Below are 25,604 nucleotides of genomic sequence, written 5' to 3'. Positions count from 1 at the left end.
ATTGCGCTTGCCCTTTATGTGGAAGAAAGCCATATTTGCACGTCCATTTTACTCACTGTGGAACAGAGAAGGCAGAGCTTGTCCCTACATCTCCAGTCACAGAGTAGCTGTCGAACTCTTACCCCTGCTCTGTGAATACCCAGCACACTGTGTCATTCATCTGTTATTCTGCTGCTCTGTTCTGCTGTCCTGTCCGCTGTGGCAGGAAGATGGAGCCAAAAAAGTCAAATGAGAGTGCAAAACAAGTCAGTTGGTATTAGTCACTCTGCAGAATGTGTTAGCAGGTCAACAATGGCCTTTAAACACCTAGTGGGATCCAGTTTAAGCCCATAAAAGTAAGGAAGTCCAGTCTTGGAGCCTGTTCTTCTATATGTGTGAGAAGCAATGCTTAGAGTAACTGTGGCAGACCAGTGAGGAGTTTCTTTTCTTTTTTTTCTTTCTTTTTTTTTTAACTCTTAGCAATTATCATTTGTTTCCACAGATTTGATTTTATTGCTATTTCACACAGCAGGAAATTAAAAAAAACCATATAAGACACCTCAGGTGCAAATTTTTATTTGCTCAAATTGTGCTGAATGTAGGAGTTGGAACTTCAAGTGGCTTCAGAAAAATGTCATAATATTTGACGATTCCAAATGTAATAAAATATATGAAATTTATGCACATTGCTTTGACAGAAAAATATTCACCAACCCAGAGCCTGTCAGGTGCAGGAGGTGCACTCTTTGTGGGCCCTATTTAGCTGTGTTTTAAGTTTAGGATGGTTAGGATGGCAGAAAAGGTCTCCAGCTGTCAGCCAGGGGTTTGCTTTGCTCCAGTTCCTCATGGTCGCTCTCTGTGTTCTGTGCTGCTGCCTGTGGAGAGCATGTACCCATTCCTGGACCCTGGTTGAGAGAAGCTGTGCTCATTTTTTTCGTGATTTCTCCCTCCTGAGGGGGGTCCACTGGGGCTGTGCCTGCCTCCTCCTGCGAAGCTGGCTGCTCACGTGCTTGTGCTCTTTTTCCCACGTGTGGGCAATGGGAGTACAGCTAGTCTCTTAGCCAAATAGCTTGTGTTGTCTTGCTCTCCTGCCCTTCCCGTTACGTGCCTATTTGTACCTGGGAGTAGGGACTCATCCTGGGCATAAGGGACTGGAGGCCTAAAGGGACTGCCAGAGCCAGGCTTTTGAGAATAAGGAACTAAATAACTGAGCACATGAGTGTGGCAGCAGCAATAATCAGGTGCTTGCCCAGCTTTGTGGAAGGGTTCTTTAGAACAAACCACTGATTTTGACTGGAATTGGAGGGCTTTGAAATTCTGCAGGAAGATGCCAGGTGTGGAACAGAGATGGCTTCTCCACTCTGCTGGTTATCAGACTGAATGATGTTTTGGCCTGACTTGAACACATGGTTTGAGCTGCTCTGGCAAAGGGCAACAAAATCTGTTCCCCAGTGCCTTCTTCATAGGAAAAGCACAGACACCTGAGATGAGATCTGTCTTTGTGTGATCCATGAGAACATTAGTCACCAGTACTATTTCCCTTCCACCTTTACAGCCCAGGCCTGAGCGTGTGCAAGTAATGGTTGTCTTGCTTCCAGCACATTCCCTTCTCTATTCTCTTAACCTGTTGTAAACCTCTGTGTGATTCCACTCCCCCCCACCCCCATCACAGAAGGTTTCCAAAGCTCATGGGAGCCGGTCTGCCTGGAAAGGACCCAAAATGCCTAATGTATTTCAGAGTCATCCTCCACTATCCCTGGATCTTCCCTTTCTAAAGATACTGGCAGCATCTCAGCCCCTTGGTGTGGAGTGAGAGCAGAGCTTTGCAAATGTCCTGCAGCCTCTGAGTGGTGCAGCAGCAGCCAGCTCTACTGCAGGTTTCTCCTTGTGTGCGCGTGTGTGCTAACTGGGGGGACTGTGCAGTAAGAAATGTTTGCCAGACATGGCAGGCAGCTCTCAGAGTTTTCTTGGCAGGATGGTGTGGAAAATGTTGGAAAGGAAAAATGGAGCAAAGGCAGTCTGCAGCTCAGTCTGCCTCAAGACCAGAAGTGTGTGCAAGGCTGGGAAGCTGCAGCACATACTCTTCAGTCCCTTTGCCTGTATGAAATCCCTCTTCATTCACTGCTCTACTTAGAATGCCAACATGTTCTTCGTTTTGTTTTATTTTGTTTCAGTTTTATTGTCAGGGAAACAAGTCTTTGACACCCTTCCAAGGTATAAGAAGGGGCAGACTATTTATCTGGAAAAGCCTTGGGGTCTCTGCCTTCCTGAACCTACCAACTAATACAAAACACAACTCGCAGAGAGTCTAAGCTGCTTTTGTGCTGAGAGAAAGACAGAGGGGTGCAGTCGGTGTGGATTGTCACTGTTTGAATAGACATGACTGGGCAGTGGTTCCAGCATGGCTTCACTGAACAAGGTACTGGGTTTGCCTTCTGGTATATGACCTGGGAAGTTTGCTGATCGCCGGTGCCAGGGCTGTGGTTTCACATCCTGCGGGAAAGCAGCGTTACCAGCAGCTCCAGTCTCCTGTACACACACAAAATAGCAGCCCTCAGCCAAACGGAGGACTATACAGCTGTGCTGCCCTGTGGGCTGGCACTAAAGGGGGACTTCAGCACTTGTCCTTGTCCTAGAGAGATCTGTGCTTAGTCTTGTCCTCATATAGCAGCATCTCTCATCTGACAGATTGGCAGAGAGCATCTTACAGACCATGTATCTAAGTCCACCTTTCCTCATATCAGCAGGATGAGAGAGAATTCAGGGCTTGCTTGGTGGCATCACTTTCCTAGTACACTGGTAATTCTTTTTTCCACCTTAAATTCTCCTTTAATGCTAGACTGTGCCATTAAATTATGGCTGTATTTCAGTGGTGGTTTACATAATTGCTGTGTACAAAGTGTACTTCAGTAAGTTAAGTTTGTAATGTCCTTTTGGACCTGAGAGGAAGAGAGGTGCTATGGAAACGTAACTTGTTGTTATTATATGGGAATGAAATTTATTTCCCTGTTCTGCCTCAATTTTTGATTACACCACAGAGTGATTTTTAGCCTTGGCAAGAAGATGATTTAACATAAGACCAAAGATACTGCTTAACTCAGTGTCTACCATAAATCCTGAGAAACGATGATGCTGTCTGAGGCTTAGTGCTCCTTGAGATCCGGGCGGATGTTCTTTTCTGCCAGCAGAGATGATGTAAGGTCTGATTTATTATTCTGATACTTCTTGACATTGCTGTGGTGTCCAAAGATTACCAGGGATGTTTACTGAAGCCCTCCAAGGTCTCTGTATGAAGCTGTAACAGGGAGCCTGAGAAGGGATCAGACTGAATTTACATGTCCCACCGTGCCAAGCCTGCTCTTGGTACCCTTCCAGCCTCTGTGGTGCTGGGAGCAGAGATGATGGATGGTGCGAGCAGGGCACAGGGCAGGCTCGTGCCCCCTTCGCTTGCCATGCAGCCTGGGAGTGCAGGCTGCCTGTCTCTGCTTCTTTGGGGGCACTCTGCCCTCAGTATTTTGTTGGACTTGGCATTGCTTGGACTTGTGCTCTTCTTTCCATTTTAAACCAAGCAAATTTACTGACAGTTTGGATTTGCTGCTAACACCCTCTTACAAAATCATGGTCATAGTTTTGTATCTTCAGCTTATGAAGAATAAGGTAGAGTCACTTTTTTTAAATTTTTTTAATTGTTAAATGGTGAGACAGTCCAAGGCAGTTGCATGGACCTGAAGCAAAGCATCCGGTTCCGCAAAGACCAGTACTGCCAGTGTTTCAGTTATAGTAGTGCTGTGTCAGAGAGGGAATTCACTTTAATTTTCAGCTTTACTCAATAGAAAATTAAACAAAACAAAACAAAAAAGTTTGTCTACAGTAGAATAACATGTGAAGTAGAATAGATGTGATTTTCTTATTTTTCTTAAATTGTCTGTCTGCTGCAGGGACACCTGCCCTGTTGGCTCTTTCCTGGTTCATACTTTGAGAACGGTGTACAGTGTAATGGCTGTGGGTGTTAGACAGCAGTAAATGCCTGTAGCTAAGCTGAGTCGTCAGAGGAGCTGTTTCAGGGAACTTCAGAGAAAAACTGAATTGGGGAAGATTTAAGCTGAACAATCAAGAGTTTCTGAGAGCAAGCAGCAGCTCCTGAGGGAAAGCCCCTTTGCTGCAGCCATTTGAAATGGGGAGTGTACCAGATGAAGCAGGGCTGTGCTGGGACAGGTATAGCTGCCTTCTCTGGCCCCAGGGAGCCTTTGGACATGCGGATTTGGTCCTGGGTTGCTCCAGGGAGGGAAGGCAGGTGGGCAACATCCTCGGGATACTGAGCCCCGGAGTCACAGAATCAGCTCTAGTGAATGCTTGCATGGGGCGTAGAGAATAATTTAACAAATTTTACAATATGATATGCCTGTAAATATTGACCTGGGAAAGAAGTGGCCCTTGGCTTTGCATATGAAAAGAAAAGAAAAAAAAGGAGTATTGGTGAGGTTCATCCCTAGGCACAGAGCCAGCACAAACAAGGCCCCTGAAACCACTTAAACCTTATTCTGAGGTCTAGAGGGGAACTGGAGTGTTTCACAGGCCTTGTTCTGGTCTTGTACGCTGGGGAAGGCTTAACCGTGACTAGCTAAACCACAGCAGTCTGTCACCCGTGACTTAGCACCAGTGCTTAGGCACACTGTGCCTGTTGAGCAGATGCAGAAATCAAACTGCGGACTCTAAATGTCCCCTGCCTGTTCTTCCTAATATGATTAAGAAATTGGGGGGGGGGAAGCATTGCAAAAACTACAGGGAAGGGATGCTTGCCAGAAAGAAAAAAAAAATAAAAAGGGTGGCTATAGTAGAAGAAAAAATGCTGATTGTGAATCATCAACTGTCCGTGACTTTCCCGCTGTAAAAGGTTGAACGGTCCAGTCTGTGTATTTGTGCTGGCAGTGAGTGATCTCTACAATAACAGCCGTACCCTGTTTAGCTTTGCTACTATTTGGAGAATCTGTGCCAGGACTTACAGGAATCCCCCAGATAGGCATTTAGAAGGTCTTCAAAAACTGGGGTGGGGATAATGGGGGGAGGGAAGCAAAAACCCCTACCTGGTCTCTGGAGAAATGGGCTTTGTTTAAAAAACATCCACAGCAGGATGCTGAAGTGTAGTGAGATGTTTAATATGACAACTTTTAATGCGATCAGGAAAGGAATACCTCCCAGTAGTACTTGCAGGTATTAAATCATCAGGAAGATTAGCACAATGCATGGCTGTTTTTTTTCCTAGACAGTTTATTTCACATAATGATGATTAAAAAAGAGGGTTGTAGGCATCACTCCTGTGGGAGAAAGGAACAGACGTTGTAGCAATCCTCCCTTTATCAGAGCACTAACATAATTTATGATCTGAAGTGAATGAAATTATCCTCTTTACAATTCTCTTACAACAAAATCAGACCAGCTGTGTTTCCATAATGTATTTAATTTTGAGGGACAGACATCACTTTTCCAAACTTCATCAAATAAAACAGTTTGCAAAAACGGACACCTCCTTCTGGCTGGCTAGAAGCTCATTTTGAATGCGCTGTGTGACGTGGTCACTCTGGGGCCTGCACCACGGGGCTCCTGTGTGCTGGCAGGCTCCCAGAAGCTGCAGGAGTCCCACTGTGCAGCGGTGCCAGTGGTGCTGGTGGCCCTGGGGCATGGGTGGCTGTGAGGGCAGAGTGTTTCAGGCATGCGTGCCAGCCAGCAAGACCCCTCAGTGGGAGCAGCCACACTGCTAGCTGCACGGGGAGCCCCTCCGCAGGCATCCTACCTCACTGAGAACAGAAACACATCCCATTGCACTGGCTGGTGTGGCCACTGCGGTTGACATAATGGGATCTCCATGCCTCTTTCATGTAGGATGTTGAATAGCAATTGTGACTTCTTCCTATTTATTACTTTCTGGGCTGAGTTGAAGCAGATAGTCTAGAGGTAACGTGTTCATCACCTGAGGGTGTTGAGATTTGTGTACACATGTGACTCACATGTATGCCAGGACTGGGGGTGATGCCTGGCACTGAGCTGTCGAAGTTGTGAAGGATCAGAGCCTTCTGTGACTTTCCCCAAGGAAGCATGAAAATTCTTAAGCAAAGTGCATCTCCCGCTTTTTCAGCAAGTGGTGGTTTTTGAACAAAGCCCCAGCTTTTCCACTTTGGGACTGCAGCATGAGGCCTTTTAGGCAGCAGGTAGTAGGAAGAGCTTGCAGTTGCTGAAAGTCTCATGGGCTTCGGTTAAACAGCACAGAAGCTGTGTTACAGCCAGCAGAGGCAAGGCCCAAGAGGGTCTTTGGCTAAGTGAGAGGTCAGAGGTAAATTGTTTTCCTTGCTCTGGACAGGTGGAGGTCAGCCCATGTCAAGGGGGAGAGTTGAGCAGGGGGAGCGATGTAAGAGCAGGTTATCTGGATGCGCTGCATCTTTCCAGGGTACGTTGATGACTCGACTGGAGAGTTCTTCCAGAGCTCTTTCCAGGGATCTGTCCTTTGGTCTCCACCCCGTACTCCCAGATATGTTGAACAGTGGATTTATCAGCCATTAATATTTGGCAGAAGTGTGGACAGTTACTCTTCTCAGGCAGATCATGTTAAAGTTTTGGCTCCCTCCTATCTGGAGTTTAAATTTTCTAAGAAATGGGTAGAAAGTTAGATGCAACTCCTGTTTAACCCTTTTTGCAGCATTAGGCACTCCTTGTTCCAGCTGTAGCACAGCTAATGTGCCAGTTGTGCCATCTACACCCTTTGGACATTGAGGAGCTGGTGACGTCTCTTAATAATACTGGAGTGTATGGAAACAAATGGATCCCTGGGGTTCATCTGTTGGCTTCAGGGCTGAATTTGGCCCATCACTGCTTGATGAGTTTTCTTCTATAATTCCCTGTAAGTCTTGTGTTTTTGTGATCCACCCTTCTTACCAGGAACATTTGTCAGCTCTGTTGATGGGTTGAGCAGAGAAAGGTCCATCTCCTTGGATAAGGGAGAGGTAGCTAAAAATTCAGAATTTAGCTGATACTGATGCAAAGAATACTAAAACCAGATGGGTTCAGAGGAGGACACTTAGCAGACTGTTATGCATAGTGGTCCAGAAAATATCCAGAAATGTTCATCACCTACACCCAGGCCAGGCACATGATTTGACTTGGTGATGACCTCCACTGTACCAGCAGCAACATCTGCAGACACCAGGCCTGATTGTTCACTGAAGAAGTGCAGAGCACAGCCAACAGCCAGGACAAACATCCTCAAATTGCTTCTGGGTGATGAGTCTGACTTGACGGCTGGAGGAGCCTCAAGGGAAAGGAGATTTCCATCTTCATGCTTTTCCTTGAAGACTTTCCTTAAAACTCCCAAGGCAGGGGAGGGTGAACAGTTGCTGTGGAGCGTGGGGGCAGCTCTCTGCTGAAGCCTCTGTACTCATTCCTAAATCTAGAATGGCTCTCAGGATCAGCCTGAACTTAAGTTGAGGTACATCTGTGCAGGGACCAGTCTGTGGATTTCCCCTCCTTTAAAACCTTCTATATTTTCCTTTTAGTTACAAATCCATCTGCTTATTCTCCCCTAATCTTCTTCCTGTGATATCCTCCTGATTTCTTTTTGACTTCAGTTTGGCTTCTTGCTTGTCCTGACAGACACTTCTGCCTGGATTCCTATCCTCAAATCCTCATTTATTAGGCTTGGGAGGTGCAGACTACTGGTAGAATAAAATGCCTTTCATTAAATTCTGCTTTGCATAGGAATCTGTAAAGATTTGCTAACAAAGGGTATATTCCACTGCCTTAGCCTTTGGTGTGAATTTGCAAATACTGATGGCAAGAGAGGAGAGCAGGCGGCCGGAAGGCATCCTGTGTAGAATAGCTGCTGCTAGTTTGGGTTCTTCTCCATGTTACTTATCTGGAGATAAATAAGTTTCACATCTCGGAGGAACTCAAAAGAATGACTAAGGCTAAGGAGAATAGCGGGGGGGTCCTTAGCCCTTACGCTCTCCCATCAAGGCAGTGGAGGTAGTGCTGGAGAGAGGAGCGCTCGGCAGAACTCTGTCATTTCCATCGTACACGCGCAGCCTCTGGTGGCAGTGTCCCTTTTTGTCAGAGGAGCCCAAGGAACTGTAAGCACTTCACTGCAATGGCAGAGCCGTCCTTCCTGAGAGCTTGTACCAGAAACAAATCTGTTAGTTTCCCACACCTGCTCACAGGATCTTCTAAAGGGGGCGGCCCTGCCTCTGAGCTCAAGGCTCTGCAGAGGCCTGACCAGGCTGCTAATTTCCCTTTGCTTTGTACCTACTTTGGGGGCTCTGAACATCAGCATTTTTTGGAGCTGAAATGTTCTGACTGCATCATAGAAGACTTTCTAATGCTAAAAGGAAGCAACCCAACCATACAGATTATTAATGCCAGAAACATGCAAATTCATTTTGTCCTGGAAACAGAGAATCTATATTGGGTTCTAATTGTTTTTTGTTTTCAGGAGGAAGATATTTAAGGATCTATAGTGAACATATTCCAAAAACATTCAGAGTAGAGCCCTCCAACCCAAACAACCACATTAAAAAGTACAGGGGGAGCGCGTATCAGTAACAGCACCGGAATACAGGGATTAGAAGAAGGCCTGTCCTTTGGTGTTTTGTAAACAGTGTTTTCTTTCTTTCTGTTTTTCCAAACTTACTTCACAGTTCCAGAGCAGACTGGTTCTGGGTCTTTACCATGCCTTGTGCTTTATGGCAAATAATATGAACCAAAGTTGCTGCTGTTTAATTCCTTGAACAGTTCTAGGCCAATAGGGATTCATGGGTCTGACTTTGAATTACTATGCTGTTGGGCTAGAGAGATGTTTAAGGGGAAGAAATAGATGGGAAGCCCTCTCCCCACAAGGCTTGGGGCAGTGATGTTATCTGCAAGCTACAGAAGGAACTGTGATACAAGGAGATCACCTGCGGTGGACACCACTGTCACGTGGCCAATGTTTAAATCTCTGTTTGGTTTAGGCTGTTTAATCAATTTTGCTTTTTTTTTTTTTTCTTAAATAGAATTGACCCCAGAGGTTTTCTCTAAAATCTGTTCTTTGCCCCAAAGACCAGAATGTTAATGGCATATTTAGACAGTTTTGGACAAACGTGTTTTATTTAATGGAAAGGCACAGTAACTCCTGCAAAACTGCTGCTTTGATCTTTTAGGATCTTTTAATGAAACACCCATTTAGGTATTTAAAACAACAATTTGAGATTCATTTCTTTTTGTTTCTGATGGAATGTATAAGGTCCCTTTGGGGGCACAGTATCTGTCCAGCTACCTGTCTGCTGTCTGTCTGTCTATCTACATCAATTCAAAATCTGAATATTGTAACAGTGAGGGATCCAAGGATCATGGAAAAAGAGTCCCCAAAGTGTTTAACCAGCTGACCTAAGTGCTGGAAAAACTGGCAGCTTTGACCTCTCCCACACGCAGGACTGACCATTCCTCTGCAGGGCAGATGGTGGGAACCAGCCAGCTGAGCCTCCATCTAGCTCTTCTAGTGTTTATTTTCCTGTGGAGAGTTGTGGCAAATGCTGCTTTTCAAGGGTGATTATGGTGAGTATCAGCCCTTGTCATTGTCTCTCCTGGGGGTCTTTTTAATTAAGAAGGAATTGGGTACCTGGAAGAAGTACTGACCTGAGGCCTGGCTGAAACCTCTTGAAAGAGGCCTCTTTGAAAGGGAATGTGCTTCCCGTGCCAGGCTGCAGTGTGGCACAGCGAGGGGGTGTCGTGTGCAACCTGCACAGGGTCTTTTGGTTTCTCTAGTGCTCATTGTGGGAAGGAGAGAAATGAACCACAAAGTGGGGCAGAGAGAGGAGCTGTTCGCTAAACTGGAGGTGGATGAATGTTACATAACGCACCGCTCTGCTCCAAAGACACATTCTAATGATTAATTTGAGGCTCTGGCAGCCGCTTCCCTGTAATAATATTTTAAACATTACTTTTCCACTGCTGCTTGCCAGCAATCGTTATTCTGTGCTGTGGAGGCTGTAAAATTTCACTTCAAGGATGGGTTTCACTCCCGTTACAAAATGTGTCTGGAATGTGCAGATGTTTCCTTCGGGGAATAGAGAGCCAATCCGCTGTAACACATCATCCCTGCGGGGAGGACTCAACGTGCTAAGCAGCCCTATTCACAAAATCACAAACAAACACACACACACACAGAGCCCTGTAGAGCTGTACCAGGGCTGGGCATGTCGCTCAGACCCCGCTGATGTAAAAAGCCCAGTGTCCCTGCTGGAGCTGCAGAAGGCTTTGGTCTGGGCTGCTGCTGGGCTGCAGGGAGACGCGTGTGCTGGTCGCAGAGAGGTTCTGCACTGCAGCTGTGTGAGCCATGTGTGTTGTTAGTGCAATTCCGTTTTTACACGATGCTACATGTTACTGTTTTCTGAGGAAAGATTGAAAGAACTATGAAAACTTCGGCTTAATTGGGTGCAAAATAACATCCTGCAGGTAGCCAGAGTACCCAGAGCCAGAGCCAAAGAGTGTACATGCCAAGGACAAAGAGGAGTTGCAGATGGGCCAGAGTTGGAGAAAATGGAGAGACAGGATTTAAGTGAGCAAGAAAGTTTGAGTGGACTGGGGAGAACACTGAAAACTTTTTTCTTTTTTTTTTAATGGAACCACCTTTCTCCATTGGCGCCAAGTAGCCCCAACACTTTGGAATTCAAATTAAGGCTGTGACCGTCCCTAAAGAATATATTATGGGGCTGGCCCTATTTTTTAGGAGGATTCAGGACATCTCTCATTTTTTCACTTGTGTCATTTTTTTGTCAGGATCATGTTCACTGCATGGGACTGGAGAGCACAGCTGTTAGGGGTGTTAGGCCTTTGGCGCTCTTAAACAGTTGACCATAATGTAGACAGTGATAGTGCCTGGAGCAGATTGCACTGGGGCCACGGGAACGCTGTGAAGGCTCCCGGAGGCCTTTCTCCCAGCCCGGCTGCTCCCCTCAGCTCCAAGCGTTTGTGCCTTCTGCACAGCTGTTCTCCTGTCTGCAGGTCAGCAAAGCCAGTCTTTGAGAGCCACGTGCAGTTCTTCTGCAGCTACAGATGATAGATCCGAACTGTCTTAAACCGCGTCTGGATACGGAGCTTAGCTTCCCCGCTCCAGCACTGGTGGTTCTTTCTCACTTGTTTGTGTTGTTTTTATAAATTCGTTGCTACTGAAAGGCACCTCTGAAGTGTGATGATTTTCAGCTGCACAAAACTGGTTTAATGACAGAGTGGGGAGCTGTTGCTTGACTCTCTGCCCCTAGCAGTGTGAGAGCAATCTGGGCCCTTAGCTTTTCTAGGAAGAAATTCATTTGAGATGATAGATAAATTTTTGTGATGAGGATCTGCCTTGATCCTGCTGTGTACTACTATATTAATTATTAGAGAGCTATATTGACTTTATACCCTGCATAAAAACCGAGCTGAGCTTAGAGAAGTGAAGACGGTTATGGAAAATAAATAAATATGTAATATACAGTACTGGGAAACAGAAACATTGGTAGCAATGAGTATGGTCTGAGAGATGGGCTCAGGCGCATCAGACACGGATAAGTAAAAGAACACAAGTTAAAATCTATGGTCAGCAAAGTTGCGAACAATAAAGTATACTGGGAACTACAGGAATTAAAATATGATATCGGTCCATTACTAGATAGATATAGTCAAACTGTCAATGGAAATAGAGAAAAGGTAGGACTGTTTAGTAAATATTTCTGTTTTCTATTTGAAAAAAAAGCCAGACGATATGTTTGTATCATATGAGGATGATGAAACACTTTCCACTTCAACAGTAACTGATGAGGATGTTAAACAGCTGCTATTAATGTTAGACCTTCTTAAACTAGCAAATTCAGATATTTTGCATCCAAGAATTTAAAAAGATATGGCTGAGAAGCTCTATGGACTAATAATGTACATTTTTGGTGGACTCCTGAGCATCAGGGAATTTTGCAAAGACCAGAGCAGAATGTATGTGGTGCCAGCATGAAGAGAAGGTAAATGGGATGGTACAAGTATATATTAGCCTTGTGTCCTGATTATCTAGCCCAAGGAGAAGTAATACAGTACATAGCGTGCACATTAGCTGAAAGTTAAAGGGGATAGTGTAATTAGTGGCAATCAACATGGAAAATTCACTTATGGAAAACAGATCTCATGAATGTAGCTCTGCCTTTTAAGTAAGTTTACAGATGTAGTAGATGAGAGATGATGATGTTGATGTAATACACATATGACTTCTGTAAGGTGTAAGGTATTTGACTCAGTGTCACATATATTTGTCAGAGACTGAAATGAAAAAAATCAACACTGCATATATGAAAGGGATTACATTACTGGCTAAATATTATGCCTTAAATGTAAGAATAAACTGGAGTCATCACAAAGAGTTGTGTTGCAGTGAAGTCTCAAGGATTCATTGCTGACTGCCTCTGAAGTGTATTTGTCAACAAACTGGAAGAAAACAAAAAAACATTACTAATACCGTGCTGAGAATGCAGAAGTGCAGAGGAGGAAACAGAGCTCTGTTTTGATTGGAGAGCTGACTGCAAAAAAGCAGAAAGAGCAATGATGCTGTCAAGTGTAAGATCATGCACATGGGAGCAAGGAACACAGGCTAACATATAGGATGGGAAACTTCTTGAAGGCAAGGACTCTGGTAGGGAAGCTGTAATAGTTAATTGAACATGAGGTGAAAGAAGATTTGTGCAACCCTGAGATATGCAAGCAGGGAACTATGGAGTAGAGATGTCACATTTCCTGGTGTCCTCACTTCAGGAAGATGGTGATGCCCTGAAGGACTCAGCCAAAAGCGTATCTACAGGACTGTGTCCTGATAGACAGCAGGAGCCTCCTGCTTACTGCACTAGAGAGAAAGTAGAAGGTGATAGCAGCATGAGAGTATCTATGATGAAGACTAGAGAGCTAGGAATAGGAAGTCTCTCTGTTTAGCAGACAGGCAGAATGAGTACTGTACTTGGGAACTCAAGCAGGACAAATTCAGACCAGAAATAAGCTTAACTGAGTAATTGTGGAACAACTTACCAAACCATGGTGGCTGCTCTATCACTGGAAATCTGCAAGTGAAGTTTGGGACTTTCTTTAGCTGAATGGTCAGTTTCTTTCTCAGACTGGATGTTGGAATTGATTGTGAGAAACCCTATGGCTTGCAGTATGTGAGTTGTTAGGTTAAATGATCACCTTAAAAATCTGTGAGTCGTTCTCATTGCTCTTTGTTAGGGCAAGAAGCAGATTGCCAAAGAAGAGGAAGGGTTAGTAGTTTTGTGTCGTGTCCCTGCCCCCTTCCCCTACTTTCCCCAAACCAACTAAGGTATTGGGTAGCTTCCAGGGCTTCAGAACATCTGGAGAGCTTGTCCCTCACTAGACCACAGAAAGCAGACATAACATCAGCGTTGCATGGAAAACACAAACTGGACTGCACTGCAGCCATGGTTTGGCCAGGTCTCAGGTCCTGAACATGCTGCGCTTCTCTTTTTGCTTGAGGCTCCCCTGGTTTGTGGATTTTCTGTCACAGGCAGTGGGCTGCGAACTCTGGTTGTGCTCAGCATCATTGTTTTCACAGAACAGCGCCATTTACTTTATACTATTTTTAGATGTATCGAGTGCTAATGTGACTGCCTCACATCCCAGAGTTTTCTTTCTGGAGAGCAAGAAGAAAATAGAGGTTCTGCATCTTTCCAGCACAAACTGTGCTGCAAAATGTTGCTGCAGTTTGTTCTCAGTCACTATCAATGCATTGCCAGGTCTGGACCTTGCTGAATGTTCCAGGGCTTTACTTCTTGTCCTTTTCACCATCTCCGTTATTTTTAGTTCGTGGCCTGTGCTTTTAACTGAAGGATGTTAGTGAGAGCCTGGAACGGGGAATCTTTTAAATGAGAAGAAATGTTGTTGGTAAAACATCGAAAGTGAAAATCAATTGATAGACATGGTTAAAATACACACAAAAATGATTTTCTTAAACAACCACCCAGAAACATGGAAAACTTGCTTGTCTGTTAGAGACTGTCATTAGCTGAAGGCCAAACAAATCTATACTGTCAACTATAAAAGGGAAAGCATTTGAAAGAGTGTTAACGCCTGTGGGAAGTGATTGTAGAGATTTGGCTACTGGACCAGTGTTATCACGGATGGGTAGAAAATCAGATCTGTTCATGCACAGATGCCAGATGACTGCAGATCTTGTTGAGGCCTGCGGAGAGCACTGGTGAGAGTGATGATAACAAGGATAGTTTCTGTTGCCAAGTGCCCTACAGGAGGCAAGGGGGTGATTTTGGAGCAGGACTTGGATGACTCTGACACTCTTGCTTGGCAAGTGACTGATAAAGAAATTGCCATAAAATCTTTGTATTAAGTCTACTTCTTTATACTTTCTGCTGCTCTGGCAGTAGAAAAAGGTCCCAAGCTGGGCATGCAATATGCTTATGCAAGGCTGTTCATGCAGCCGGAGGTGGTTAGATAGTGCTGCAGTAAATGGAAATGGTGGCTTTGCCTGCTGGCCAGCTTAATGGCATTTGGCCCTAAGACTTTCCTTATCCCTTCCTCACAGTATTTAGATCCAAGGTGCCCTCTTCTTGTCCACCTTTCCGATATATCTAGGTGACTTTGGCCAGTACCTGATGCTGCTACTAAATTCTCCTTCCTCCTTGGACCCCCGAAAGGCCCTGCCTTGCTGCTTCATGGCTTTGTTGTCCTCTTGTTTATAGACTGCTGTTGTGGAGCAGCGCCCTGCAACATACTGACTGTTCTCCCATGTGAAGAAATGAGAAAAGTATTTCCTAATATTTGAAGAAATTGCTTTTGATCTGATACTGCCTTATCGGGCTCACTTTTTCTCAGCTGGCTTCTAGTCTGAATTCAACTAGGGAAAGTGTTTTTAACTTCTTAAAAGTCTCGTCAGTACTTTTCAGATGACCAGACAATCCCAGTAAAGCCACAGCAGAGTGCCCTGGTGCAGAGCTCTTACGCTGTATTGGTGCCCAAGTTGTTTTGCTGTTCTTCTTGGGATACAAAACATGGATGCCCCAGACGGTTTCAAAAGAACAGGCTACGCAAATATTTTCTCATATGGTGTCAGTGTTTGCAAATTGAACGTGTGCTTTTGAGAAGAGTTGCTTGGAGCGCTCCTCATCTCTTGGCTCAGCTATGCGGTGAATTGTTGCTCTCTGTTCAATAGCGTCCAAAGCCTCGTGCATCCAGGGGGGATTTACCTGTGTCTCTCGTGTGTTATGTGCAGCAGAACTCACAGTAGTGAGGGGAAAATGACATTATGTTTAATTATTTCTTACAGAGAAATAATAGCTAATATTCCTAGAGGATAGCTATTCAGGCAAAGCCCTCACATCAAAATCAATACCAATAGAGTAATAAAAAGCAGGACCTGAAGGTCATCTACTTCATCCCTTGTCCCAAGGGAGAGTTCATGTCAACAGAAACTAAACTTTCATTAAAAAACTTCACTTTCTGTGAGGCAGATTAAGCACTTGGTAGCTCATCTGTGTGACTCCTAAATTACAGTTTACAGAGGGCTCGCTTTACATGGTAAAACAAATTATCACTGGGCTCTGAACATGCTGACTTGGAAATGCTCGGGGTTCCCAGGAGAGCAGAGCTGGGCGCTGAGAGCCGTGTGTCGGCGTGCGATGCTGCGCGCCGTGCGGGCCACCCCGGATGGATGCCTTTTCAGGGAAGCAGCGGCTGTCTGCTCAGCAGGCGGTTGGATTTGGGGTACAGGCTTCTCCCATTGCCTCCTTTCTTGAACACTGCTGTGTGTGCTGGGAAGATACTTTGTTCTGATGCATCTCTGGTTTCTTTGCAAACTTTCAATGGAACAAATGTGTATTTGCAGGGCTGACATTTGGCTGGATGAAACTCCAGACAGCTTGTTTATGTGCAACTGTAATTTATGCAACTTTATTTAAATATTTGGGTTGCTGCTTTCCCAAACTTAAGATCTTCTCTGTTCCAATCTCTTAGCAAAATATTACAGAAGCAGAACAGGGCTGCTGTATCTTCTGCTGCATGGTGTTTCAAACCTATTTTATGCCAGTTTAAGTCTCCTTACAGCAGTGAGGAGAAGCCCTTTCAGCACCAGTTCTGGTCACTGATAGCATCTAGGCACTCAGGTGGCTCAGGAGGTGACAACTGGCTTGAAAAGCTTCTCTCGTAATGGTGACCCAAACGAGAGCCAGCGCCTCATCCCAGCAAAGCGCCTCGAAGCTCTTGTTGACCCCGACAAGTGCCCGAGGCCCGTGGTGCCTCGCCACTGCCTCCGCTACGTTTGCTTCTATTGAGTAAATGTTGAGAGTGAGGAGCTGAAGCCAGTCACAGTCTAAAAATAACTTGTAAAATGAGCTGTGCTGTGGGTCCCCGTGCAGCCGGCAGTGCTGCGGTTCCTGGGAGCCCGCTGGTGTGGAAGAGCCCGGAGTCGGAGGAGAGGGCTGACTGCACGCCGATGCCCTTGCGCGCGAGCAGCCCCTGCCAGAACATGACGTCGCCTCAGGAGGTAGCACGTCGCCGCTGTTCAGGGGCTTCGTCCCCGGGCCCGCGCGTAACCATATTTGGGAAAGTCTGAGAAAAGCTCCCTGGCTGCAGGGATCCCAGGAGCCGCTCTTTACGTCTCAGCTGCGCTTCAGACAGCTCCCACCTGGAGGCTCGGGGGTGCCGTCGCTGTGCTCTCAGCAGCCGCCTGGGCCCCGCGTGTGCTGCGGCGTCGGGACTGGCCGTGCGAGCAGACAAGGGCGAGGGAGGGAGCGTGGGTGCGCAGCGGCTGGAGCGGGGACGGCCAGTCCGGACTGCTCCGAATTGCTGTGTAACCTTCGTATCCTGACCCTCAGCCAGGTCTTGTGCAGGACTCAGGAATCGGTCTTATCCCATGCTGCCTGAAGCACAGGTTCTCACAACCCCTTTTCCTAGGCCATCCCACCGCCCGGCTTCAACCCGGCGCTCGCCCCTCTGCTGAGCCGAGGGGAGTGTTTCCTGCAGCCCCCGCCAGCGGTCGGCTGCGTCTCGGGGAACCTGCGGCCCCAGAGCAGAAAGGCACGTGGGATTTACTCCAGCCGATCTGGCCGACCCGTCGTGCCGGCTGCTCCGGAAAGGCTTGCAGCAGGGCAGCGAGGCAGGCTGAGACGGGGCAGGCGCGTGGCCTCCGTCGCCCTCCGCAGAGGGGCGACAGGAGCGCTCGGAGGCAGAGCAGCCTGCTCCTGGTCCTGCAGCAAGGCTGGGGCAAAGCTGGGAGCTACGTGTGGATCTCTGTGTGTCAACCCAGCGGTCTCGGGGCACGGCAGCCTTTCAAGGGCATATGTGAGAGTTTTGCAGTCCTCCCAGGAGAGCACAGAGTGTACAAGCATTTTTGTAATGTTCTGTATCTTTGCCTTACATTTTCGTATCAACAGTTACGATTTCTGTTGTGGGAAGAAAAACATTTCTTTTCTAGATGAATGTTTGTGAAAAAGTCTTTTGGGGCAAATTCCTTAAGAGAGAGCTGAGATTTGGGCCAGCATTTGAAACTCATAAATTCAAGATGAACAAATAAGTTGTCCTCGTGCTGCGGCAGCCTCAGGGAGCAGAGAGTGCTCTGCTCTGTCGCAGCCTGCGGCGCTCTGCTCGGGGCTTGCTCTCAGCAGTTGCCCGTGTCCCCCCTTCAGCCGTTCCCGGGACAGTGCTCCATCTAGGGCATTTTCTCCCTGACAGCTTTACTCTTCCTTAGAAACTGGTCTCTGAGGCAGAGTCCTGGGCACGCAGATGAAATGCAGCCACCTCTGGGATGGTGTGTGTTGATTCACAGTAACCTTCTGTTAAATGGCTCTGGGAAATAGGTGAAACCCCCAGTGAAAGGCCCTTTTTTTCCTGTTATATTTCAGTTATCGGAGGTGATGTACAGTGGAACTGGAGAACAGGAATCCCTTAGCCCTTAGCTTCAGTGTGATTGAAGCCAATAGCTGGTGACAAAAACCTCCTAAGCTATTGCCCTCCTGTCTCCCTGCTGAAATACTGAGAGCTTTATTGTGCAGGGAAACTTCTGAGACGACGTTGCCTCCAGCTTGAGAGCTGAGATGTCACTAGCATTTCTCCCCAGGTGCCCAGCTCTAAACCTAAGTTAGACTGTATATTTTTTTTTTCAAATTTCCATAGCCACTGTGGCATAAATCTCCTTCCCCACTCTGCACACAATCACAGTTACTTCCACTGTGCTTCTTAGGAAAGGTGTAAGCCAAAAGAAGAAGAAAAAAAGGAATCAGATCAGCAAAAACCCACAATTTTCCTGGCTCAAGCAAGCAAAAACACCTAGGGTTTTTCCTCCTTTTTCTGGAAAGTCTATTATGTTAGGCAGTACGAGCAGAGACCACTGTTGCATGGGGTACCGTGTTGCCTTTTATTCCTGGAGACTGGAAAAGCATTTGCCATGGTAACACCTAAGACCGCTTTTCTGCTACGTGGGCAACCTCTTGTGGCGCTTTGCTGCTCTGTCAGCTGCTCCGGGTGCGAGGGAGGTCTGCAAGGTGCGAAGGTGTGTGTTTCGGTGGTTACAAGCCCTCTTCTCGCTGTGCCCCGCGGACGCTGGGATCGCGAGGGGTGCAGTGGTGCAGCCTGGCCTTTGGGAAGAAGGTGCTCCAGCAGCGGGAGCCTCCGGGCGGCAGGGGAGGCGTTCGGAGCGCTGCTGGTCGGCTGCTGCATCTGTGACTGATGCTTTCCGTGGCTCAGTTTGCCACTCCGGTCATTGCCTCCCCTCCCAGGTTACAGCAAGGCTTTAGCCACAGGGACTGGAAGGCACTGAGAGCCCTTGGAATTCCGCAGGTGAAATTTGGTGAAGTTTGGTGAAGTTTGGGTGAAGTGTGAGGAATTTGATGAGATCAGAGAGAGGGAACTGTTTCCACTGGGGATGCACTTGGGAAAGAGAGGCCTGAAGCAATTTGGGAAAGATTGCTGAAATCAGGAGTGGGGCAGGGCAGGTAAATAGGGGCAGCTGTTCAGTGTCCACAGTGCAAAAAACTAGGCAGTATACGGTGAAGTGATACCTCCAGCAGGTTTAAACAAATGAAGTATTTTTTCACAGAGCACATAATTACATTGTGGAACTTGTTGCCAGTGGCTCTTGTGGAGCCCAGACTTGTTTAGGAAGGGGTTAGGTAGCGTCGTGGAAGATAGGCCTGTCGGTGGCTGTTAAATGTGATAGTGCAGATACAGTCTCTGGCTCGGAAGGCTCTCTGTAGCAGGTTGCCAAAAGCTGGGAGGTATACTGGGGAAGCATTGCTCTCGGATCACTTTGCTTTTGCATCTCCCTGAACACTCGGTGCTGACTACAGTTGGGGACAGGATATGAGGCAAGATGGACCTTTCATCCCATGGGCACAGCTGTTCCTACATCCTTGCAACCATTCCTGCTGTTAAAACACAGTATCTGGACCATAACTTTTGCCTCAGTCACACAAACATGAAGCCAGCTCCAGATCTGTGCTGTCCACGAGCAGCCAGGGGTGCAGGCAGGTGTGTGGGGGTGGGCAGGGGGGAAGCGTGCGGAGGCCTGGAGCGCTGGGAGGGTGCTCCGGTGGGGGGCAGGAGCTTTCGGTCAGGGGAGACTTGCTCGTTGGGGGATGCTTCTGGGGAGAGCCCAGTCTTGCAGATCTCCAGGGAAAAGTGGTTTTTTGTGAAGGGCAGGGTCTCTGTGTTGCAGATGGTTCATTTGTTCACCCTGCGTGTCCTGTAGGGCCAGCCTGGCTTGGGAAGCCGGCAAGCTCCTCTGCAGATTCTGGATGGACATATGAATGTGTGCAAGCCCCCTTCCTTCCCTAAGACCTCTGGAGCTTCACTGACCTCCAAGATTCTTAGCTTTTATTGTGGCTTGTAGACCTGGGGCGTCTTTTTTAGTGAATTGCTGCAGCTTTCCCTAGGCTGCACACAGGCTCCCCTCTGCACAGACACTTCTCTCTGTCTGTGGATGCTTTTCCCATTACTGTTTTGGCTGGGCTCCACGCACCAAAAGGGCTGGGAAAGGCACAAGTCAACACTGCCCCCCCTTCCCTCCCTTTTTTGTGAAATGAAGGCAGAGCGGGCCCACAAATGACATAATGAGAGCATGACATCAGGCTTGGCAGGCAGAGGCGTGCTATACTCTGCTCAACATTATATGTTCTGTGGAATTAAAAAAAAAAGCCAGCAGCGCACCAAAAAAAGCTTGTCCACCACAGTGCTGCAGAAGTAAACACAGCGGCCGCCCTGGGCCTGCTGAGCCTTCGCTGCCGTGGGGATGTGGAGCTGGTTTTCCCTGGCGACCCCGGGCCTGTCTGAGCGTTGTGAATGGACAGAGCAAGCGGCAGGCCCCAAACCCTGCTCCTGGCTTCTATCAGCAGCTGCTCAAGGGCAGCACCCACGAAGTGCTAGAAACTGTTCACCCCAGGAGGTTACTGACCCCAGCCTCAGGGGTCTCACTGGCAGGGCTTGGGTGGGACGTATCCTCACCCTCTCTGCGTGAGGTGGGGTGCTGTTGTCCCTGCTGTACACACAGGTCTAGAACAGTTACCTGGCTCAGCCAGCATCACACAGGGAGTTGGTAGCAGAGCTGGGATAGAGCTCCAGGCTCCCAGGGTTCAGGTTGGTGCCCTCATTACCAACTGTTCCCTTATCCAAAACTTCACCTTGCCCACAGGAGCAACTCCATTTCCAGAGACTTTTTTTTTCTCAAAAGTTTTCTTTACTAGGCATGTTTATATCTAAGTTAAATGTTTCTATATTATCTGGGGCACGTAGGGAGCTGCAAGGGAGTGCTCTTCTTAAAGCATCTTTCACTCAGTTCTCATTCCTCAGCAGTAGTTGTTGGTCTTTCATGGTGCCTCTCATCTCCGAGAATTTTGCAGAGAAATGGACCAGTCCTTCCAGCTTCCTTCAGCGTTACACAGCTCCATTTTACAGGTGGGAAACGGAGGCAGCATCAAGCTGTTACTTGCCCATAGCTTCTTCCAGGCAGCACAGCTTGCTCGCAGTATCGCCCATGGCACAGTTTAGCTGGCCCTTGCCGTTTCTTTCTCGTGAGGGAGAGGGGCAGTCTGTGCTCAGTGCATTTCAGTGGAGAGTCTTGTTTTCTGCTGGCTTCAGCTCTGCTTTGAACCTGTTCCGAATTTTCTCCAGCCTGGCAATGGGCTGGGAAAACACAGTCGTGGCAGTTTGTGGCACCAAAAGGCTGAGCTCTGTCCCACAGCCTTTGTGTTGGGTTTTATTGCTCAGTAGTTCTTTCCTGAATGTTTTTTCTTTTTTAATTCTGCAGCTTAGTTTGGTTCATAGCCATCTTTCGCGTGCCAGAAAGGCATAATATAATTTTCCATGCAAGTTGGAGAGAGAACAGTGGGAGAAGACAAGCAGGCGGTAGGAAGCACAGCTAATGGAAAGTGCCCCGCGGCTGGAGGTGGCAGGCGTTGGTGCCTGCCGCTGCTCCGCACTCGTCCAAGACTGTCCTGCCACCAACATCTTTGCCTCCCTTGCAGGCGCTGCACCGAGGAGGGCTGGGGAGGTTGAAAGATGGGAGATTTATACTGGTTCCTTGTCAGATGGCAAAAGCAAGGGTAGAAAATAGCCAGAGAGAGAGAGTTAGGCCTTGGTTTGTACATAACAGTGTGTTGCCCTCTAGTGACTGCTCTGCATGGAGAATAACGGCTTTTCTGCTGGTGCTGGATGTCAACTCCAGCTGGGGAAGGCAGGGTCTGGAGCCGAGGTCTTGGGATCTCTCGCAAAAGCGAGTTGCAGTTAAACAGCAAGGTGACTGGGCGCATACGCAGAGCATGGGTTAGTTACAATCTGCAAGAGTTCAGAGCTTCTCAGAAGCAGCCTAGTTTGGAGACTGAGCCCCAGCGTTTGCCTTTGAAACCTGCTGGTAGAGCTGTCTGTTCCGTGTGGGGTCAGTGTTAGCTTTGGACACTAGCAGAGGATGCAGAGTAGAGGACTGGGTGAGCTCAAATGATAGTAGCTGGCAGTATGATGGAGAAACAGTCTGGTGATGACGTGTGCAGCCAGACAGCCAAGCTGTAACTAGCAGGAGAGGAAGAGGAAAAAGGCGAAGGAGGCCCCCTCCAGCCGCTTCCACGGTAACCTGCGTGCAGTGGAGTGGAGGCTCGCGGGACAGCTTGCAGTGCCGATAACCCAGAGACATGTAGCTGGGTGGCCTGACACCCGCACACATTATCCTGGCAATACAAAGCAGCACAGTCCCTTGATCAGAGAATTCAGGCAAAAGTCTCTCTTAGTTTATGGGACACAGCTGCCCCCAGCGCTTCTTGAGCAAAAGCCACCCACTGGCTGCAGACACAGCAAACAGGCTTCTTCCACCCCTTGAGTCCCCTTGGTCACTCTTGTTCACCAGGGAACCCCTTCTCCCCCTTCGTATGCAGTTCAGTATGCAGTGACATCTAGTGTCAGTCCCATACACTGTGCCGGAGCAGCACTGAGGTGGGGATTACTGCCTGTATTTGCGTTTTACCTGTTTGCTAAGACTAGTGTGAGTAGCCTCTGCCACTGTGCTTTTTCCTGGAACAGGTCCCATATGGTAGTCATTTCTTGTCCTGATCGAGGGTAGGAATGAAGCTGTCTCCTTGTTATTGCCAGGAAGCTAACTGCTCGGTGTGTGTGCACCCCTCACAGAGGAAACGCTGAGCTTGCCAAAGCCTTGGCCCGTGCTTGCCTGAAGGGTAGCTTGCACTTCTGTGCAGAAGACCCTGCCAGTCCAGCCATTCTGCCGGAGGCTAGCTGGAGTCTTTTAGCAGAGAGGCAGAGGTGTGGAAGACAGGCGGGAGTATCCCGTGCTAGCAGTGGTTTTAGCAAGAGGCCAAAGGGAAAGCGATCATGGAGGCTGTTTTGGTGCAAGTACCTGGAGTGACTGGCGGCTTGTCGCCAGCTCGTGACTCTGGGAGGAGCTGAGGATGTTGAAATGTTTGAGTGCTGTGGATGAACGTGTTTTGAAAATGTATTTGAGGGCCAGAGGGAAGGCAAGAGTCCTGTGTGTGAGCCAGCCCTACTGCAGCTGGGCACTAGAGGGGATACGATGCTTGGCTGATGGTGGTGGTGTTTTGGTCCTTTTCCAAACTGGTCAAATAATGGAAAGAGGTGAAGAGGCAGAGGGGGAGTAAAATGTATCCCTGTGCAGAGGAGACAACGAAACCCACTTAACGCAGAGCTGAATTAAGTCAAGGGCTGATGAGTACATTGCCAGGAAATACCGTCTTGAGTATCTTTGCTTTCACACGTTTGTGCTTGCTTTCAGTTCCATGAATGCATGGAGCCTTCCTTTCTCTCTCTGCTGCAGCAGAGTCAGCACCTCTCACCTTGTCAATGCCTGTGCTTTTTTTCAGAGGATTCGTGCTACAAAGTGAACTTCTCCTTTCATTTAAAGCTTTTAGTATCCCCAATTACAGAGGACAGTGAGGACAGCAGATCCCCAGGGCTCTGAAAACACAAGGGAATGTTTTGCCGTGAAGAAGTACTGTGCAGGACCTCCTGATTTTTAAGTCAGACTTATTTTGGGAGTGATAGTAAGAGGCAGAAGGGTAAAGCTCAAATCCAGTTGAGAGCCTCTTTTCACTTAATCATCTTAAGCCTCCTGCTGATGCTTCATAAATATTAGAAATACATTTATTTTGGATTTTCTGTCTGAGGAGTCTCTGCCACAGTGGATAGCAGACCTTCTGAACCAGACTGCAGTACAGTAATAGTAGGCTAACAGGATTCTAGGTAGAGAGCAGAGAGCAGGGAAAATACAAAAGGAGAAGTGAAGCAGGAGGCTCCCTGAAGAAGGAATCTGACTCATCAGGCTGGCAGTCGTTGGGATTGCAACCCAAAGCTGTCTTGTTTGTTTGCCTTGCTCGTAGAAGTTGAAAACAGTTGTGGAGGTAACCTTCATGGTTAGATGTCTCCTGTGCAGAATGTGGCTCACATGTAGTTTGTGACATGCCAGCAAAGGTGCTTTGTGTTCTTTAGCTATTGTTCCAGCTACCCTGAGCAAAAAAGAACACAGTGTCTTGGTCAGACATTTTTGATAGCATCTTTCTTTTTTTTTTGGTATATGTTGAATGTTCTGCACATTTCTTAGACTTCTCTGTTGGTATTGATGGTGAGCTCTTCAGAATCCAATTTTAGCTTGGCAAAGAACTCCTGCACAGCAAAATCAGGAAAAATGAACTCCAACCTTGCAAAGAAACATCCATTCTTGTTGCTTATTCTCATAGTTTCCCAGAATCATAAGTAATCTTTCTGCTAGTTTGACATAATTCTTTGCATTCAGCTGAATTAGGGTTTAAATGTCAGATCAAAACAAAAATGAATTGATTAGGGTAAAAATAAAAGATGAGATGGCAAGGAGAAATTACAGGAGATGCACCTAACAAGAAAGGTGAGAAAGGAAGCTGGATGAAGTATAGGAGAATGCCTGTCTTCACCCAGCGTGTCTGTAATCATGGGAGGCGGCATAGTGAATCCAGCCCTGTCCGCTTCCCTAGAGCTCTTCCAGAAATCCTTGAAGGGTAATAACCATTGCATGGACTTGGAATAAGTGTTTTGGGGCTGCTAAAAGAAGGGTTTGAGCAGCAGAGATTCTTCTGAAACCAAAGAGTGAAGTTTATTGGGAACAAGTGGAGACAGATCTGCTAGACTGTCACTACTTAACTGAATGACATTTTAAAATTGGAAAAGAGAACATGAGATGAAAAGAAAGAACTGAACTGGGGGAGAAGAATAATTTTGATTTGGATGAGCTGAAGGCTGTTAGCGTTACAAGGAATGATTAAAAATTTTTTTAAGCAGTGTTCCTTATATAGGAAAAATCTGTCCTGATTTTAAACAGAAAATATTCTTTGTTACTTCTTTTCTTTTAAGCTTTTTCAAAGAGAGACAAAAAGATGCTTAAAAATTAGAAGTTGAGTACATCGGTTCTATAGTTAATTATCAGTTCTTCAGCACTAGAAATGGACTTGAAAGTTCCTTGGAAAAATTTCTCTATAAGTTAATTACTACTTTAGTCTAAATTGTCTCTTAATTACTTTTTTGAATGTATATTAGACTTGAATAATTTTTTAAAAGGATGCCTGAAATTTAGTGATACACTTGTCATGTCTGTAATTATTCTAAATATGCTACAGAATGGTAGGCATATAATGACAGTCCTAACCTGTATCTACACATTATGAAAGCTTTGAGCAGCAAATGCTTGGAAGGATGTTTTCTTTGGCTAGAAGAACTGTTCCACTTTCATACACCAAGAACTTTCTGTCTGGAGCCTGGATGGAGTTTGGAGAGAAGCTCTTCTAAGCCTCAGCAATGAAGAAATGACAAAATGAAATTGAATGATAAGTGAAAACTTTGTTTTCTTTCTCTAGGGATCTTTCCAGTAACAAGATCAGCATTTTAGATGTTCAGATGTTTAAAAACCTGACTTCTCTGGCAAAACTGTAAGTACATGCTGCAGACCTCTAGTCCTCCAGCTAACAATGCACATTTGAGCTGGTACCTAAAACACACACTTGTGTTTCATGAGTTAGCCTTGTTCTTGCCTAATCTGATCTGTCGAGCCCCATGCATATGTTTCTGTAGATTCCTTCCTCAAGGCATTTAGC

The 25,604-nt window shown here is 46.8% G+C and overlaps 1 protein-coding gene across 3 annotated transcripts in view; it reads left to right on the top strand.

Moving 5' to 3' along the window:
* The window catches only part of PKD1 (polycystin 1, transient receptor potential channel interacting), a 104,376-nt gene that overhangs the window by 17,395 nt on the left and 61,377 nt on the right, over positions 1–25,604 (top strand). For all 3 annotated transcript variants that reach the window (XM_062588527.1, XM_062588529.1, XM_062588526.1), the window contains exon 2: positions 25,368–25,439. In XM_062588527.1, the coding sequence (XP_062444511.1) occupies positions 25,368–25,439 (72 nt within the window). The remainder of the gene's footprint in view (positions 1–25,367; positions 25,440–25,604) is intronic.

Source organism: Rhea pennata, chromosome 15 (assembly GCF_028389875.1).
Source record: "Rhea pennata isolate bPtePen1 chromosome 15, bPtePen1.pri, whole genome shotgun sequence".
Lineage (NCBI taxonomy): Eukaryota > Metazoa > Chordata > Aves > Rheiformes > Rheidae > Rhea > Rhea pennata.
Note: the sequence above shows the minus strand (reverse complement) of the source record. Positions and strands in the feature narration are given on the sequence as shown.